The 17,888-nt window shown below is 39.1% G+C and overlaps 2 protein-coding genes across 4 annotated transcripts; both read left to right on the top strand.

Annotated features, from left to right (window-relative positions):
* The first annotated feature begins 3,847 nt into the window (after positions 1 to 3,847).
* si:ch211-103a14.5 (guanylyl cyclase-activating protein 1) lies at positions 3,848 to 7,119 on the top strand. Of its 2 annotated transcripts, XM_058632251.1 has the most exons (5): positions 3,848 to 3,927; positions 4,551 to 4,750; positions 5,884 to 6,033; positions 6,331 to 6,421; positions 6,510 to 7,119. In XM_058632251.1, the coding sequence occupies exons 2-5, from the start codon at positions 4,553 to 4,555 to the stop codon at positions 6,638 to 6,640; spliced, it is 570 nt and encodes a 189-aa protein (XP_058488234.1). In that variant the 5' UTR covers positions 3,848 to 3,927; positions 4,551 to 4,552; the 3' UTR covers positions 6,641 to 7,119. The 2 variants fall into 2 exon arrangements, with proteins under 2 accessions (XP_058488234.1, XP_058488233.1); XM_058632250.1 differs by lacking the exon at positions 3,848 to 3,927 and having other exon boundaries at positions 4,444 to 4,750.
* A 2,572-nt stretch (positions 7,120 to 9,691) lies between these two features.
* irf6 (interferon regulatory factor 6) lies at positions 9,692 to 17,763 on the top strand. 2 transcript variants are annotated; one of them, XM_058632252.1, is made up of 9 exons: positions 9,692 to 9,835; positions 9,913 to 10,021; positions 11,694 to 11,872; positions 12,764 to 12,959; positions 13,047 to 13,145; positions 13,239 to 13,505; positions 14,583 to 14,975; positions 15,832 to 15,950; positions 16,819 to 17,763. In XM_058632252.1, the coding sequence occupies exons 1-9, from the start codon at positions 9,743 to 9,745 to the stop codon at positions 17,047 to 17,049; spliced, it is 1,686 nt and encodes a 561-aa protein (XP_058488235.1). In that variant the 5' UTR covers positions 9,692 to 9,742; the 3' UTR covers positions 17,050 to 17,763. The 2 variants fall into 2 exon arrangements, with proteins under 2 accessions (XP_058488235.1, XP_058488236.1); XM_058632253.1 differs by having other exon boundaries at positions 9,765 to 10,021; positions 11,698 to 11,872.
* Positions 17,764 to 17,888: the final 125 nt, after the last annotated feature.

Raw genomic sequence — 17,888 nt, forward strand, 5'->3', positions numbered from 1 at the left:
TCAACTTTCTCACTCACTCAGGGACCTTAATTAACACCAATTCACCTGTCGTCATCATTCAAGTACACAGAAAACCTACTCAGTTACAGTAACGTGAGTAAATGGAATTCATTACTTTCCACCTCTGGTTATGGCCACGTAAAAAAAGAGAAAGAAATTGGAAACACAATTAAAAACGAAACAGATTAAAGTCAGAATTCAAGAGAAAAGTTTGAATTCTGTGGGAAAAAAAAGTCTGTGATTTTCTTTCGATCATACGTAAGAGGATTTATTTCTTTTATTTATATGTTTATTTCATATAAATAAATGTCATGTCAGTTAGATCAATCATCATCACACATCATCTTAGTGTAGTTCACACAATACACATAAACGAAAGGGAAAGCGGGAGAAGCAAAAGCTTATCTAGTCCCGCCCCCATTACCCACATAATACATATTTTCATCAAACAATACAAAATTTCATCATACTCATTTTTTTTTTCTTATGACAGTTTGACAAAACTGAGTGTAGCAGCAGCAGGTAGCACTAGGATTAGAGAATAAACCAGACTCAGAATTCTGACTTCAATCTCAGGATTCAGATTAGATTTCTGATTTATCTCAGAATTCTGAGAAACAGAGTTCAAATTGGGACTTTAATCTTGTTCTTAGTCGTGTTCACTAGCTGTTTTTCTTTATAACATATGAAAGAGCATTAGGGCGTGAAGTCTGAAATCTTTTTAGAAATAAAATGAAAAAGATATATTTTTTTAAAAAGACAGAATTCTAAGAAAAAATATCAAATTCTGATCTCTTTCTCAGAATTCAGACTTTACAAAATGCTAACTTTTTGTATATATATATATATATATATATATATATTCTTAAATTTTGTTTCCAAAACGTGTGGCTCTAATCCTCTTTTATACATTTATTTTATTTTTTTTTAAACAGTGTGGTAAACATACTTTTGCAGAACTGAATGTCTGAGTGACTGAGTGACAGTGAATGTGTGAATGTGTGAATGTGTTACACGTGCAGAAGTATCAACACTCACCATGAACGTGTGTCAGGTGCACAGTGTAACTCAGCAGCGCCTTCATATAAAAGTGATATGTATTTTTTACATTTTTAATATCATGTTACAAACCCTTTAAACACAGCATTTCAGGTGATAGAATAACGACAGAATATCATACATCATAAATAAAAACATTTTTATTGTGAAGTGCACATCATTCCTTATCAAAACAAACACTTTTACTTTGAAATGTTGTGACATGTCGTTCTGAATATCTGAACAGTTGTTGTTGTTATTTCCTCTACATCGCCCCCTCTTGAGCAGACGAGACACTGTTCAGTGGCAGGGGGCCAACGTGACATTCAAATTATAACACAATATTTCATCATGATATCGCAATAAAGATATTCATCATGGTATTTCACCGAATTTCAAAGTAAGAGACATACCAATACCAAAACAAGCTAATGTTAATAATGTGATAATAACAACAGAATGTCTCTATTATTACTATTATATATATATATATATATATATATAATAGTATCACTTTGGTGGCAGCTGCGAAGAGGTTGTCATGGGCTGCGTAAAATTGATCAGGGGGCCACACGTGGCCCGTGGGCCGCTAGTTGGACACCTCTCATCTAAGGCTATAGGCAAAGATGACTGTACACTTATTAAACATACTTATGGGTAATTTATGCCAATAAAACTTCCCCAAAAGTTACACACTGAACTTGAACTATTTCCATTTTATGCCTGTGAATCTGGCCCTTTTATTTTTATTTCTTTACTTTCTTGTTTTATTCTTTAGCTCCATCAATTCTATAAGAAAGACGTGGATCACAACATGACCAGGAACGCTCTGTGAGGTGAGACACAGAATGAGTCAAAGACTGTTGATTTATTCAATTACAATCTTAAATCTGAGCACAATAATTGGAATGTATTGTGTTGTAGAATATTTTGTTTACATAAGGTTGGTGGTGCACGTGACCTGTGCAAGCAGGTTAAGTATAAAGACGATGTGGAATAGCCCTGGATAAAGAGGATCAGGAATCCTCTCAGGCTGAGGGTTAGCCGACAGTGACCCTTCACCAACGCTCACTCACTCATCACACATCTGCGCTATGACGTCACATCTGTGGGAGTTCACAGTGCTGACTCTTTGTTTCTTAATGTTTAGATTTCACAACACTGTGATTTGTTTTATGTCAAGACAAAAACGTGTCACAACAGAATTCTGCTGTTTTTTTGTGCTGCTGGTGTATACACACAAACGCTACCTCAGTCAGGTCTCATAGTAATGCTTTTGGCAGCATAGAAATTATGTCACATCATCATCATCATCATCGTAGATAGATAGATAGATAGATAGATAGATAGATAGATAGATAGATAGATAGATAGATATAAAGTCAGAGTAATGACTGTGACAGAAGAGTCTGTTACTTGTACCTGAAGTGTTTTACTGTATTTATGTTCTACCACAACTGGTTTGTACTTGAACCTAATAACATATTAATAATCAGATTGAGACACCTGTTTGTATTATTAATCAGATCCATCCAAGTTGTTTACAGAGTTAGATCTGGTTTTGTCTCTGTCCTCTCAGACACAGTGTCTATCTCTCTTTTCTTTTCTTTATTTTCTTGGCTACAGTGACTTTTCTCCCAAGTATGTCTGTTGCACCTAAACCTCTGTTGCCCTGGAGACAAACCAGACTGGTCCATCCAGTTCCACTGTCCTTAGTGGGAACTCATCATCATCACGACTGCCGACTGATGCCGGCAGGAAATGTGAAGAATGTGCGTGGCAGAGCTTTCAGTACTGTAAATGTCTCACAATGAACACACAGCACACTTCTAGTAAGTGGTGGTCATTCATTCATTACTGTAGTTACAGTATTATTAAAAAGTGCACTGATTGCTGTTTTTATTGGTAAAGATTCATCTGAAATCACGTGGGAAAGAAACCACGTTGCACAGGTGATAAAATTCACTGTACTGTAGGAAACTTTCATGCCATAATACATGTGTATTATGGCATGAAAGTTTCCTACAGTACAGTAAATTTGATCTGATATTATCTGATTAATATTTAATACAAGTCATACAGACCCTGTGAAATGAGTTAAACATGTATGTAAAACTGGCATCTGAAGTAAAATGAAGTAAACACCCAATTACAGGATCTATTAGTTACATGGAAGCGTAACCATGACACAAAGTTAATAATACAGAAGAGTGCGGACAGGTTACATTGTATTTCAGGATCCTGCATCACGAGGAGGATTTCACTTCCGTCAGTAGAATGACGTGTCATTGAAAATGGTTTCATTATTGCAGAGCGACATATGTTGTTCACATAGTATATGCATTACATTCTTGAGCATATACACACATTTAGTGCAAATGTATGTATATTTTTTAGTTAGTTATGGAAGAGTTTTAGGGCCACATGTAAAAAAATAAAGATAAAACAACATGAATTCTAATATTAAAGTCATGCTGTTTTAAATTGTTTTATTTTCTTTCTTTAATTTAATTTTTGGCAAAAAGTCAGAATTATGACTTTAATCTCAGAATTATGAGTAAAAAGAATTCATGCTGTTTTATTTTATTTTGTCTTTCTTTTTTTTAAATGTGGCCCTAATACCCTTCCGTACATCTGTCACCGGACAGCAGAAAAAAAACCAACCATTTGCTTTATTAATGGACTTTAATTAATTGTACTTGCGATATTACACCAATAAAAGAATAAATAGAGAAAGTTAAATATGTTTTCTTTATATTCATAAGGCAAATCAAACTTTTTGTTATTGAATGATACAGTGAGACTTGTTGTTGCTGTCCAGTCCTGGTCCAGTCATACGGGGGGAGTCTGACAGCAGATGGAGGAGCTTTAAGACGCTCTAACCTTAAGGTAAGCTGAGAGCTCACGTACACCTACAGAGAGCAGGTTACTGGAAGACCATTTTTCTACAAAGCTGTCATACTGAAGCCTATTTTCCAAAATATTCTAAACTTGCAGTTCAAATACTGCTCATGTTAAAACAGGTTTTCCTCCTTATGTACTATTTACATGTGATTAAAACACTTCTACTTACACACGCCTGCATACAAATAGGATAAATGGTGAATAATTAATATTCATATATGAATTATGAAAGTTCACCCGATGTAGCTGAGATTGGCACAGCACCCCCCGCGACCCTCTGGTGGAGGATAAAGTGGTAGATGATGACTGACTGAATTATGAAAGTCAAATATGACTTTGTGGTCCCAGTGTCATCTGGTACACAGGGATGTTGTGCTTTGTTTCTGGCCTTAGGTCTCTTTAATTAGTATTTGCTGGCAAGTAAAGTGGATTATAACTCCTAAGCTTTATACTCGGACCACAGAGAGAGCGCCGATTGGCTGACAAACACACACACAGACACACACATATTGTGCAGAAACCTGCGACTGGTCTGCCATGCATGGATGCAGCTCACACTGACTATGGTGTCTATGGGATTTTTTCACATTTATATTCTGAAAACACAGACATGGGAAACTGCAACGACTCTTCAGTGGAGGAACTCCAGGCCTGTGAGAGTCACCAGTGGTACAGGAAATTCATGACCGAGTGCCCATCGGGACTTCTCACCTTCTACGAGTTCAAGAAGTTCTTCGGCCTCAAGAATCTGTCCGGGTCGTCGGACGCTTACGTCCGGACTATGTACCAAACGTTTGACATGAACAATGTAAGGAATGCTCTCAGTCTGCCTCAGTGTCTGACCGACGTGTCTTAGTCTCATTGTCTGTTTCAGGTGAATATTTACACGTGGCGGTCGCTTCCTGTGATGCTTTAATGGGAAAACTTTCATTATTTCAGGAGAAACGTATTTCTTTGCAGGCTGTTTTATAAACATAGTCACCATAAATAGTGAAAATGCTAAAATAAATGAAGCTCTACAGAAATAGGTAATTGTCATCATGCTCATTCTCGTCAAAAAGAGGTTTTGTTTGTATGTGCTTGACTTGTTTTTCTCTATTACGGGCTATTTTGTGTATATGTATTAACCCTTAGCACCCATGGTAATTTACCGTAGGAATAATACACAACTCCTTATATGGACATCCTGGGGGGGTGTTTATAGGTCACATATTCAGTCTTTTAAAAATGTGTGTTTTTTCGTCTTTTTATGTGTTCTTGACTCAAAGTTATGATTCATTTTATATCACATTTTTAGTCGTGATATAAAGTAGCAACAATTGTGCAGAAGTTACAACTTGCGACCGTTTTTCTTTTCTTTTTGTTCATAAAAACGAGTGAACTTCACTTCAATCTGATTTTAAGTACTTTTTGGTTATGTGTGTGTTTATATAGTTGGTGAAATTAACCAGATTGCTAAAGGATATAAGACACTCTATATTACACATTCTTATACCTTCTGTATATATGGTATGTTTAAACACAGTCATGGAAAAACATGGTGTTTTAAGGGTTAATAATAAAAGGTATATTTTATATCCGGAGGATAATCTGCCTCACTATCAGCTCAGTGTTTAAATGTAGCTCGGCTAAATTAGCGTGTGTTATTTCTGTTTGAGTGGAACCCGGGCTATTAGAGAGGGGGCTTATCCCACTGACACTATATATACTCACCCACCTGACCTGACCTACAATCCTAAACAAAAACAAGTGTCACCTCTTCATGCTTTGTTACTCTCTGTCATTATACTGTAGAGTTTCAAACAGACGTATAATAAAGTGTTTTTGTAGCAGTGATTGCTACTTTTTTATAAAAGTTCAACATGTATTGTTAGCTTTCTACTATGGTGACAGTACTAAGAGTATCTGTTGATGACAGTGATCACTGTGTCCTTTTCTTAGGACGGTTTCATCGATTTCATGGAGTATGTGGCCGCCCTGAGTCTGGTGCTGAAGGGGGAAGTGAAGCAGAAGCTCCGCTGGTATTTCAAACTCTATGACATTGATGGAAGTGGCTGCATCGACCGCGACGAGCTGCTTCAGATAGTAAAGGTACGTATGGATGGATGGTTCCTTCGACTCGTGCCACGTTTCAGCTTAACTGATGGGCTTAGTGACAAACCATGAGGGTAAATCCCCCAGGGGACGGTCCTGAAAAGTCCTCCCACGACCACTTATAGGTTCTGAATGAGACACAAGGCCCAGAAACAAGACCAGCGTCAAATCCCACCACAGGCTTTAATGAGACTGAGGCACATGCGGGGTAAAAGATGGCTTTTAGCTGACCTCTACTGGCTGAAAAGTGTAAGAACAACTGTTGACTGTTCTTTCTTTTTGTGTCCTGTGTAGTCCATTCACGCCATCAATGGAATCGATCAAGAAATATCAGCAGAAGACTTTACCAACATGATGTTTGACAAGATTGACATCAACGGAGATGGTACGACTCCGAAACTCCCCACATGCCGTTGTCATGTGATTGTAAACTGTAGCTCAGTGTGTGTGTGTTTGTCCCATGTGTGTTGCAGGTGAACTGTCTTATGAAGAGTTCATGGAGGGGATTCAGAACGACGAGATGCTCCTGAAGATGCTGACAGAGAGTTTGGACCTGTCACACATTGTCAATAAGATCCAAGAAGAGATCAGAGCTTACAATTAGAGCTTCAGAGCTTACGACAGACTCTGAAGGACACGTTTGTCTCTATAACTGTGCCAGAGCTGAACGAGTGGAGACGTGGGTTCAGGACAGTCCACAGATCACAGTGTGGCACCAGCTGAACTGTATGTTAGGTTTGTGTGAGCTCATTAATGCATCAACAAAGACCTTCAATAAACATAGAGATGTCGTCATTAGCTTTCAAATGCAACATACACCAACTACCTCATGACGTTTTTTTTACAAGCTACAGTATATATGTGCGTGTCAGTGAGTCACATTTACATTGTCTATGCTGCTTTATCATGATAAATGTTCACATATGTCATAAGTATACATAATCAGTGCATCCTCTGTATTATTGCTATGATTTTGGAAACTGCAGCACGTTGTTTTAGAATAGATACACAATCATCTTCACATGTTTTGGTTAACTGACTCTTTTGAGACACTGCAGAAAATAAAGAACTTTTCACATCTAACTTTACTGATCCTAAGATCCCATTGCAGCAATAAACAAACAAACACATGCACGCACACCATTCATATCAGGGGTGTCAAACTCATTTTTAATCCGGGGGCCACAAACGGCAATTTAATGAAGTATCTTTTTGCAAAACAAATGATGAACAAACCACAAATTTCCTGAGAAAAAATAAGTGCAATTTCAACAATATTACCGTTTAAAAGTCTTGTATAAAGTACCTTAAAGGGATACTTGAGTAAAAGTACAAGTAAATAGTATAATAAGTATATGACATTTACTGTATTTAAATATCAAAGGTCATTTTCTGATATACAACGTAGGAAGTTAGGAGTGAGCCATGGTGGCTCAGTGGTAGGGTGAGTTGTCTTTCAACTGGAAGGTTGTGGGTTAAATTCCTGGCCTGGCTAGTCTATATGTGTCCAAAACATGTTGTGTGTGAATGGGTGAAAACGGTAACATTAGGCAGCTCGCCAAGACTGGAAAAGCTCTGTATAAATACAGACCATAATACCAACTCCTCTTCTTCTTCTGATTTTATTTGGTAGTAACGAGTAACAAAGACAGGAAAGGTAGTGGAGTAAAAGTAAAAAGTTGCTAGAACTATAAACAAAGTAAAGTACAGTTACGTGGATTTTGTACTTGAGTAACAGTAGCAAAGTATTTGTACTTTGTTACATTACAACACAACATAATTACACATGTACATTACAAGGTAGAGTTCACAGTGGATCAAGAAAAGGTACAAAATATTTAGTCACTGGTATCTCACACTGAAAAAAAAAATTCATCCTGTGGGCCGTATTGGACCCTCTGGTGGGCCGGTTTTGGCCCGCGGGCCGTATGTTTGACACCCCTGATTCATATGATAGTGAATTCACTGTAAAGTACATGATCGGGTGTCTTTTGTTTAAGCCTTGACACTAAACAATGAAGAAAGAAGCTGTTTTATCTGAATAAGTCAGATGTGATGATGCACTTGTTCATGTACATGCCACGCCTTCTGTGAATGATGTTTCCTTTCATCTATAGGTTTTACACAATGTTTGTGAGGTAATGTCACAATAAAGGCTTTTAAAGTGTACCACATATTGTATAAAACTGACATTTCTGTATTCTCTCTCTCTCTCTAGTTTTTCTTTTTCTCTTGTGAAGAATAAGTCTCACTTTAATACAAATATTATTTTTACATGGACACAAACATTGTGAATGCAGCACACAAACACGACACTCATTTTCCACATCTTGCATTATTTTGCATAGCACATCGAAACCAGGAAATCCTGAGGGAACGATGCTCAGATGCACGTGAGATGCGCGCGCACGTGAGATGCGCGCGCTCTGTGGCCATGAGTAGTTTCAGGGCGTGTCCCCGCGTTTGTCGTTGACCTGTGGATTAAAGCATAACAAATCGCCCACTTGTCCCCCAGTCTCAGTGTTGTTATTGTTGTTGTGGTTGTTCTCAGTGACTCAGACATGTTAACACTGCGTGTTTGTGTAGTAAAGTCCTTACACGGTTCAAACCGTCTGGACAAAAATATTCATCATCATTAAAACGGTTGTACATGGATTTTACACATTAGGTGACTTTAGAAATGCAGTTTAGAAATCTTTCAAACACTTAAAAAAACAAATTTAAAATGTTATTGTTATTTATAACAAAGTGAACTCTCCTTTTTATACCCACATTTGAGCCCTTCTTCTCTGAGAAGTCAGAAATTAATCAAACTAAACATTCAACCACTAAAACTTACATTTTCTGTTCAGGAATGTAAGTAAATAACTATAATTTGACATCTTAATCAAGACATGTGCTGTTAATGTGCTTTACTATTTTTTGTTTGTTTATTTCAATTAATTTAAAAATTCATGGATAACAATAGTAATTAGATTTTAGCATTAAAATATATTTTTTAAGATAATAATAATAATTTCTTAAGACCATAAAACAAAATGATATTGATAATAACCAATGCTATTTATTTAGGGCAGCTGTTGCATAAACCTTATTGGGTGGTGGTCTACATATCTATATCTATCTATCTATCTATCTATCTATATATATATATATATATATATATTTCTACATATACATATATATGTATACTGTATGTGTGAATATATATAAATCCATTTGTATACAATACATACTATGTATATGTACTACATACATAGTATACAAATGTGTATTTTTAAATGATATTTATAACTTTAGACGTTTACTAGAAAATCGCAGTGGGATAAAAACATTTGAACAATTAACTAAATCATGTATATATATGTATAAACATACATATATACATACATATACATATATACATATACATATATATGTATATGTATGTATATATTTATATATGTATATATATATAAATAGTATGTGTGTGTTCACATACATTTACACAGATTGATTGAGAATTGTGTTGTGATGTAATTACAGGTGTATTCCAGTGAGCTGCGCTGTGGCCCGTGTGTGTGTGTGTGTGTGTGTGTGTAAAAAGCTCAGGTGCGCTGGAATATAAAAAAACCGGCTGCTCTGCCCACGTGCCTTCGTGAACAGCTGCCTCCTCCTCCTGCTGCTGTTCACTCACTCACTCAGTCACGAAAGGTGTGTCACCGGCATGACGTCACGCCCATACCTGAGTTTCGGTGAGGGAAAAAAGGGGGAAGGACCGAGCCGAGTGGAAAACATCCGCGCCTGTTCTCGATCCGCAGTGAGTCCCGCTGCTGCTGTTAATGTTCACCGGAGTCCTCGTGTGTGATTATCGGTGATCGATGACCGTGTTCACAGGGAGACGGTACGCGGATTAGCGGAGGTGAGACTGCGGGCGTCTTCGTTCCCGAAGGTCGATTCTCAGGCCGAGAAGAAAACACCTCGTCCACTTCCTGGTTCGCCACAGGTACTGACTGACTGACTGTCTGTCTGCCTGCCTGCCTGTCTGTCTGTCTGCGTGGCGTGAAAACGTTGGTGTTTGTGGACGTTTTTGTTGAAGTTTTGTGGAACGTAACTAACCCATATTTAAACATTTATACAGCGGTGGAAAGTAGACAATTACATTTACTCGCGTTACTGTGACTGGGCAGGTTTTTTGTGTACTTGTACCTTTTTAAAGTCGCGTTTCATTTAACTTTTACTGAAGTTTGGTGTTTTTTGGAAGTACTGTGCGTTTTAAGCTACGTTTTAAATCACATACGTGACGGAGTAAAAAAAACAACCCGAAAACAAACGTGAATTTGAAATAAAAACAAACCGGAAAGTCAGTGTCAGTGAATGATGAGGACAAACAGGTGAACTGGCGCTAATTAAGGTGAGAAAGCTAAAGCATGTGTGACCTTTGACCCATTTTGACTGACACGTTATGTGTTTACATGTTTTATTTGTTTGCCTTTAATTAAAAACAAGTTAATGGGAGATGTGTGTCACACGAGGAAGAACCCCAACCTTGTTAAACAAGTAACTAAGTCAGTTTTACTCTGATTACATTTTTAGACCAGTTGAGTAAAATGTTATCAGAATCGTGGCACTTTTACTTAGTAGAATCTTTCAGTAATCTTTCACCTGCCTTTTTAAATGTGTACAGTTACATCCCAGAGAAAGAACTGGGAGAGCACAAACCTCTCCAGCCAAGGTCGCTCATTTTCCCGCACAGACAAAAAAGGTCAAACAGAATCCTGATCCAACAAAGTGATACACGATCATGTTTTATTGTCTGCTTTGGATCCCCTGCTAATATAGACCAGACATTGAAGAGAAAACGTATGTTAAAACAATTGTTTCCATCCAAACAGCATGGATTTATTGGAAAAGTAGAAGAAAACAAACGTTTTTGCTATTTTTCACTGCAGGGTTTGATTAAATTGTGCTTTTTGTGCCATTTAGGGAGAAAATGATAAAGAATAAAGCGTTAACTACCGCTAACACAAAGAACAATCCACATTAATCACATTTAAAGCAGTATCTGTGATATGCTCATATTTATTGGCAATATGTGGTATTGTAATGTCAATTGGAGTTACAGTAAGTGCCAAATCAAAGACACCACTGTTATTTAATTCAAATGTATAACAAAACAGCATCATGGTGAAATTCTTCAGTGCTGCAGAAACGTACTCATCTATATCAAATATCTTGCTCTTCTTTGTTAACAGTCGACACGTTTGTTGTGCTGTGCAGCCCTAAATATGATATTGGCAGATGTAATTATTATAAACATGGAGTTTGCATGTTCTCCCTGTGTGTGTGTACATGTGTGTGTGTGTGTGTGTGTGTTTAATCTGGGATCTCCGGCTTCCTCCCACAGTCCAAAAACATGCAGATTTATGGGATTAGGTAAATTGGACACTCTAAATTGACTGTAGGTGTGAATGTGAGAGTGGTCCCTGTGATGGACTGAAGACATGTCCAGGCTGGGACCCTGTCTTTCACCCTATGTGGAGGATAAAGTGGTAAAAGATGAATGAATGAATGAATGAATTATAAACATGGTTTAAACGATTGGAAAATCCAGACCTGCAGGATTCAGGTTGTTGTCTCTGACTCTGAAGTCTGTGTGTGTGTTTTCTCTTTGTCAGTCAGGATGTCGGTCACTCCTCGACGTGTCCGCTTGAAGCCCTGGTTGGTGGCGCAGGTGGACAGCGGGCGCTACCCGGGCCTGGTGTGGCTAAACCGCGACGCCATGCGCTTCCGGATCCCGTGGAAACACGCGACGCGGCACACGCCGCAGCACGAGGACGAGGACACGATATTTAAGGTGAAGACTCAAGAATTAGAGTTTAGAGAGGAATGAGTGGGAAAACGGTGACTTCCCTGAATCAGAACCTCAGGACCAGGACTTAAAAATACACACTGCACCAGAACGAGAATAAATGAATATGATGTATAAAAACTCTCTTTTCTGGGTTTGTATTGATTCAGTTACAGACACATGTGAATATGAACGGGTGAGATTGTGCTCATTCTGTTCTTATATTTAAATCCATTCATCCTGTCATCTTTATGTTCTCGCCAACACACATTCCCACTGATTTAATGGGTCATTCTGGGACCTTTATGATATCATTTAAGATTCTTGTTTTCCCTATAAAATGTTTACCAAACATCCAGCTGTCAAATAATTACATTTCTCTTAGTTGCAGAAGTTCCATAGTTCATCACCATTATTCATGTTTAAAAATGTAGTTTTTTTTAATCCATATTAACAATATAGAGCAATTTTTACCAGTCGTATCTCGATTAGGAATCAAATGAACGCTTGAACTTTTTTAAATGTATGTGATTATTTCAAGTCTGAAGAAGTGCAATAACTCCGAGGTCACACAGGAACTCCGTCTCTGTTTCATAAGTAGCTGTGTGTTTAGTGTTGGGCAGATGAACCAGGTTGGAGTGTTAACATAATGTTACCAGTCTAAAATAATCCAGGCAGATTCTGGATTCTACAACTACTACTTGTTTTTTTTTTTTTTTTTACACCAGTACTTTTATTGTCCTGGAGTAAAATGTTATCAAAATAGAATATTTCAGTCCTCTTTCCACCTCTGCAGAAACCGAACATGATTCAGCAACGACAATGAGCCTGTGTGTGTGTGTCAGCACAGGATGGTTGTTTTATTAGCTGTGCTCTTCTGTGTAAATGATCTCGCAGGCGTGGGCCGTGGAGACGGGGAAATTCCAGGAGGGAGTCGACGAACCTGATCCTGCAAAGTGGAAGGCCCAGCTCCGGTGTGCGCTGAACAAGAGCCGGGAATTCAACCTCGTCTACGACGGCACCAAGGAGGTCCCCATGAATCCTCTGAAGATCTACGACGTCTGCGACATCCCGCAGCCGCTCAGTAACCAAGGTAACCGACAGCTGACTGGACTATTGGATAGAAATCCGCCCATTTTGTGTCTTTCTTAATTTAATATGATTAACTGTCACTCGACAGCCTCTTCAGACGCCGGCTCTTGGACTCCACATGAAGAGAACGGTGGTGAGGAAGACGCTCCAGATACACCAGAGTCCCTTCCTCCGTACCAATCCAATGGTGAGCGACCTTTCCTCATGTTTATATTCAGATTTTCTGCCGTTTGCATGAGCGAAACCTTTTTTTTAACCCATTTTCTCGTCGGTAAGTCAGGTCCCAGTCCATCTCCTCTCATCATGTGGTCTCCGATGAGCTCGGACTCGCCCATGCAGCCGCCAAGTTGTTCCTCTTCCAACGAGGCGTGGCCCAAAGAAGAGCCCGGTAAAATCTGGCCTAAAGAGGAGCCAGTGGATGTGGAGATGCAGCCCACACCCATGGCGGACATGCCCCCCGCTCCTCTAGCTGACCCCATCCTGCAGCCCTCTCCTCTGACCGATGCCTTGTTTGCCTCGCCGGAAACATGGATCAGTTCTCTCCCGAGTAAGTTTGCACTTTCTCTTAAAACTCTAGTAAACTGGGGTAGATTTTACCAGTGCAACAGGATACCTGCATTCTGCCTCATTCTCCAAATAGAAAGCAGTCAGCAGTCACACAAATACAAACAGCGTAGACAAAAATAAACAGTTGGACACAGCAGTGAAAGACGAAATGGAAAAAAAGCAAGAAAAATAACACATGCACTGCTAGTTTGAGACATCTGCCCTAGACCGTTTGTGATATCTAGAAAATTGAAAAACTATGGACTGGCCATGATCTGTCCAGGGTGTGACCCCCGCCTTTCACCCTCGAGTTTGGCACAGCACCCCCACTGTGACCCTCATGTAGAGGATAAAGTGGTAAAGGATGGATGGATGGATGGATACCAGAATGAAGAAATAGAGCTTTGCGCCCATATACTTGTCATTACGGTAGAACCTCAGGACGTCCGCGGAACAACTGAAGATTCACCAGCGTCAGCCTCTCAGTACCGTCGTTTCCTAAACGGTTGAATAACTGCCAGATATGGAAAGTTAACTTGTCTTGGAAAAAGGAAACAGAATCATTCACTCATTGAACATTTTTTGACAGTTCTACAGCCGTAAAATCAAAGTAAATCCAGTCTCATAGTCTTCATGTTCATAAGAGATTTAAGCTTCTATACGATATATTTTAAATGAATCTCTGTCATCATATTTGCTCTCCTGACATGAGAAGACCTTTGGTAAACTGTCTGGAAGTGACTTCTTATGAAACTAAATCATCACATTTAAAAGACATGGGAATTTTGTCACAATAAGCACTCTTATTAATAGTGATGAACAGTGCTTAACCAATTTAATAGACCACCAAACATAACTTACCAATAACTTAACAATGTTATTTGGCAAATAACACACTTTTTATACCCAAATTTGTGTCACATGTTTAATGCTTATTAATATGCATTGTCCCTTCCCTTAAATAAATAAATAGAATAGAATAAAATGAAAATAAAACCATTAGATGACCTTAACTGACTTTTTTTTAAATGGTATCAAACACTGTTGTAACATTTCTTTGTGCTCGTCTGTGACTCAGTGACAGACCTGGAGGTGCAGTTTCAGTACCGGGGAAAGGAAATGTGTCCCACGATGACCATCAGTAACCCCCAGGGCTGCAGGCTGTTCTACGGGGACCTGGGCCCCATGGTCAACCAGGAGGAGCTGTTCGGGCCGGTGAACCTGGAGCAGCTCCGCTTTCCCACCACGGAGCACATCGCCAACGACAAGCAGAGGATCTTCACGAACCGCCTGCTGGATGTGATGGACAGGGGTTTAATCCTGGAGGTCAGCGGCCACGACATCTACGCCATCCGCCTCTGCCAGTGCAAGGTGTACTGGTCCGGCCCCTGCGCTCCAAACCCGGCCGCGCCGAATCTTATAGAGCGACAGAAGAGGGTGAAGCTCTTCTGTCTGGAGTCTTTTCTCAGCAGTGAGTAGAATATTTACAATTCACACAGGATTATATACTCACTGGACAATTTAATAGGTACAGGACACTTCATCCTTAGACCACAGAACATTTCGGCTGCTTTTCTCCATTACTGTGTTTAAACATATATACATATACACATATATAAGAATGTGCAATATAGAGTGTCTTATATCCTTTTTTTCAGCACAACCTAGACAATCTGATGAGAAATTTCTTTCATTTTCTCCAACTATATATGATATAAACCCACCTTTAATATATAATATAAACACTGTGTGTGTGTGTGTGTGTGTGTGTGTACAGGTCACATATTCAGGCTTTAAAAAATGTCTTCTTCTGTGTTGTTGAGTTAAGATTCAGTTATGATTCGCTTTATGTCGCATTTTTAGTCGTTTAGTTGCACGTTCTTATAATCTCTGTATTTGGGCTGAACAATTCATCAAAATTTCATGGAAATTGCAATATGGCTTACTGCAATTTTCCAATTGCAAGGGGCGCAATATTTTTTTTAATGCCATAGTGTGTCAGAATATCATTCATTTAATTATTAGATTAATTATTGTCTTGATCTTTACAAATCTTATTCTATAGACTGAAGAGAACCATCTTTGTTTCTCACACATCTGCACAAATTTCACAGTTTTTGAATGAAAATGATAACAATGTAAAAATGACCATTCTCTCTGATATCGTGAATCACATCGCAAAAGCTAAAAATATTTATTTAAAATCATTCAGCTTTACTCTGTATAAACTGTACGTTTAAACATAGTAATGGAAAAAGCAGCCGCTCTGTGCTGCCTGTTGTTGAACTGTATTCTCATCACTGGTTTTTTTTTGTACTCATGTGTAGGTGTGATAGCACAACAGCGGGGTCAGATGCCGAACCCCCCTCAGTTTGAAATCAACCTGTGTTTCGGAGAGGAGTGGCCTGATGGAAGACCCCGAGAGAGGAAACTTATCATGGTCCAGGTGAGGAGGGTGGAAGTTCAGCATCAACGCACAAAACACGACTGACTGACGACTGACTGACGACTGACTGACGACTGACGTAAAGGTGGAGAGTTTGCGGTTATTTTTAGGAAGTAAATTAGCGCACCATTGATTTTTAAAGTACTTCTTTCAACACCGAGCGTGTCACAGACGACACGTTTGCTCTTTGCGTCACCGTATTTACGCGACGGGAAAAATTCCAACAGTTTCTGAAAGCTGCGAAGTTGCCACGAAGTTGCCGACGTGTGGTTATTACGGTCATTTCACTCACGCTGTTGCAGGAAGCCTGTTTTTGGACATTGAGACAAAGACTCAAACAAATGTTATTTTAAATGTGTTTAACACGCGAAATCTGGTGTTCATGTACAATTATAGTGTTTTTTTCTTATAATGCACTATTTTAACATGCAGCAAATTGTAAATAACTGCCAGATATTCTGGAAAAAGCACATTTTCTGGCCCTTTTTTTAATGGTTAAATAAGCAAAAATAAAAGGCCAGATGGACATTTAGACGCTTTGGTGTTAAAGGGTTAAGACTCCAGTGTGTGACTTCTGTGCCATATTGTCCAGCCTAAAGCACAATTTTAATTACTTGAGTTTTAATTTGTTCATTTTAGTTTATTTAGTTGTGACAGATGTATCAAATGTCCTCAAAGAAACAAGCAATTAGTTTATTAGTATTCTTTCTTAAACACTTTCGCCTCAGTTCACTCCAACTTTTGTTTGTACACATTGGTCTTGATCGTTTTCTTTTGCTGCTTCTCATCCGTCCCTCTTCTGTCCCGCCCCTTTGTCTCTCCTCTGTCTGATCTGCCCCCCGCTCCGTCCCTCCCCCTGTCCCTGCAGGTGATCCCAGTGGTTGCCCGCATGATAAGCGAGATGTTCTCCGGCGACAACACGCGATCCTTTGACAGCGGCAGCGTTCGCCTGCAGATTTCAGTCCCCGACATCAAAGACAACATAGTGACCCACCTCAAGCAGCTGTACTGCCTGCTGCAGACCCACCAGGGGCAGGACGGCTGGGCGCTGCCCCCGGGGTCAGGTCTGAACATCACTCAGGCTCTGCAGGCTCAGTGAAACCATCCACACACACAAAGAAGTACTTATCGTGATGGTATTAAGACGTGTGCGCGGTGTAGTGTAGGATGCTTTTCCTCTGATACGACAGTGCTGTACATAGAGGCCCCGCTGTAGTCTTGCATTATTTGTGCAGGAAACCTCCCGCGGGCCAAAGTCCTCGTCGCTCGCTGCAAGGGAATATTTAACGTAGTTAATGAGTTACAGAAATTGCCTTGTGTGCTCTATTTATCCAAAAAAAAAACAGGTCAGTGATTACTAAACTGTCGTTCAGGAAAATTGGGCAAAATGCCTTTATATTTTTTGATCTTCCCAAAGCTTAAGAAGTGACACATCTGTTAAGGGGTTTGTTTGTTTGTATGATTTAAGAGAAAAGTTTCCTTGCTGTTTCATGTTAGGCTTTCAAAGATTTTTAACATTACTGTAGGGGAGGGGGGAGAAAGTCTTCCCTGCAGTTTTGTCTCAAGTCATTTTATTTTTTTTTCATTTATATTGTAGCATATTACGTTTTCATATCTTTGATTTTTAAGCCTACTTCATGTACGCTAACCCGGCAGCCATTTAACTAAATCACATTCAGCTACAGGGATCTGTTTCAGTAAGGACGCCACTGCACTTTGGGGGGGAGCTGTTGTTTTATGTTTAGTTGAATGAATGTAAGGGCATTTATCATGTGATTGTATCTTTATTTTATCAATAAAATTGCCAAAATAACCCTTGAGTACATTTTGTTTTTTTATTATCACAAATGTAATGTTTTGTTTTTGATATTGGAACTTATTTTCCAGTGATCATGGTGGAGTCGGGTCTGACCGGGCCTTTCTGTCTCCCACAGTCCA

The sequence above is a fragment of the Solea solea genome, chromosome 6, assembly GCF_958295425.1.
Source record: "Solea solea chromosome 6, fSolSol10.1, whole genome shotgun sequence".
Taxonomy (NCBI): Eukaryota; Metazoa; Chordata; class Actinopteri; order Pleuronectiformes; family Soleidae; genus Solea; species Solea solea.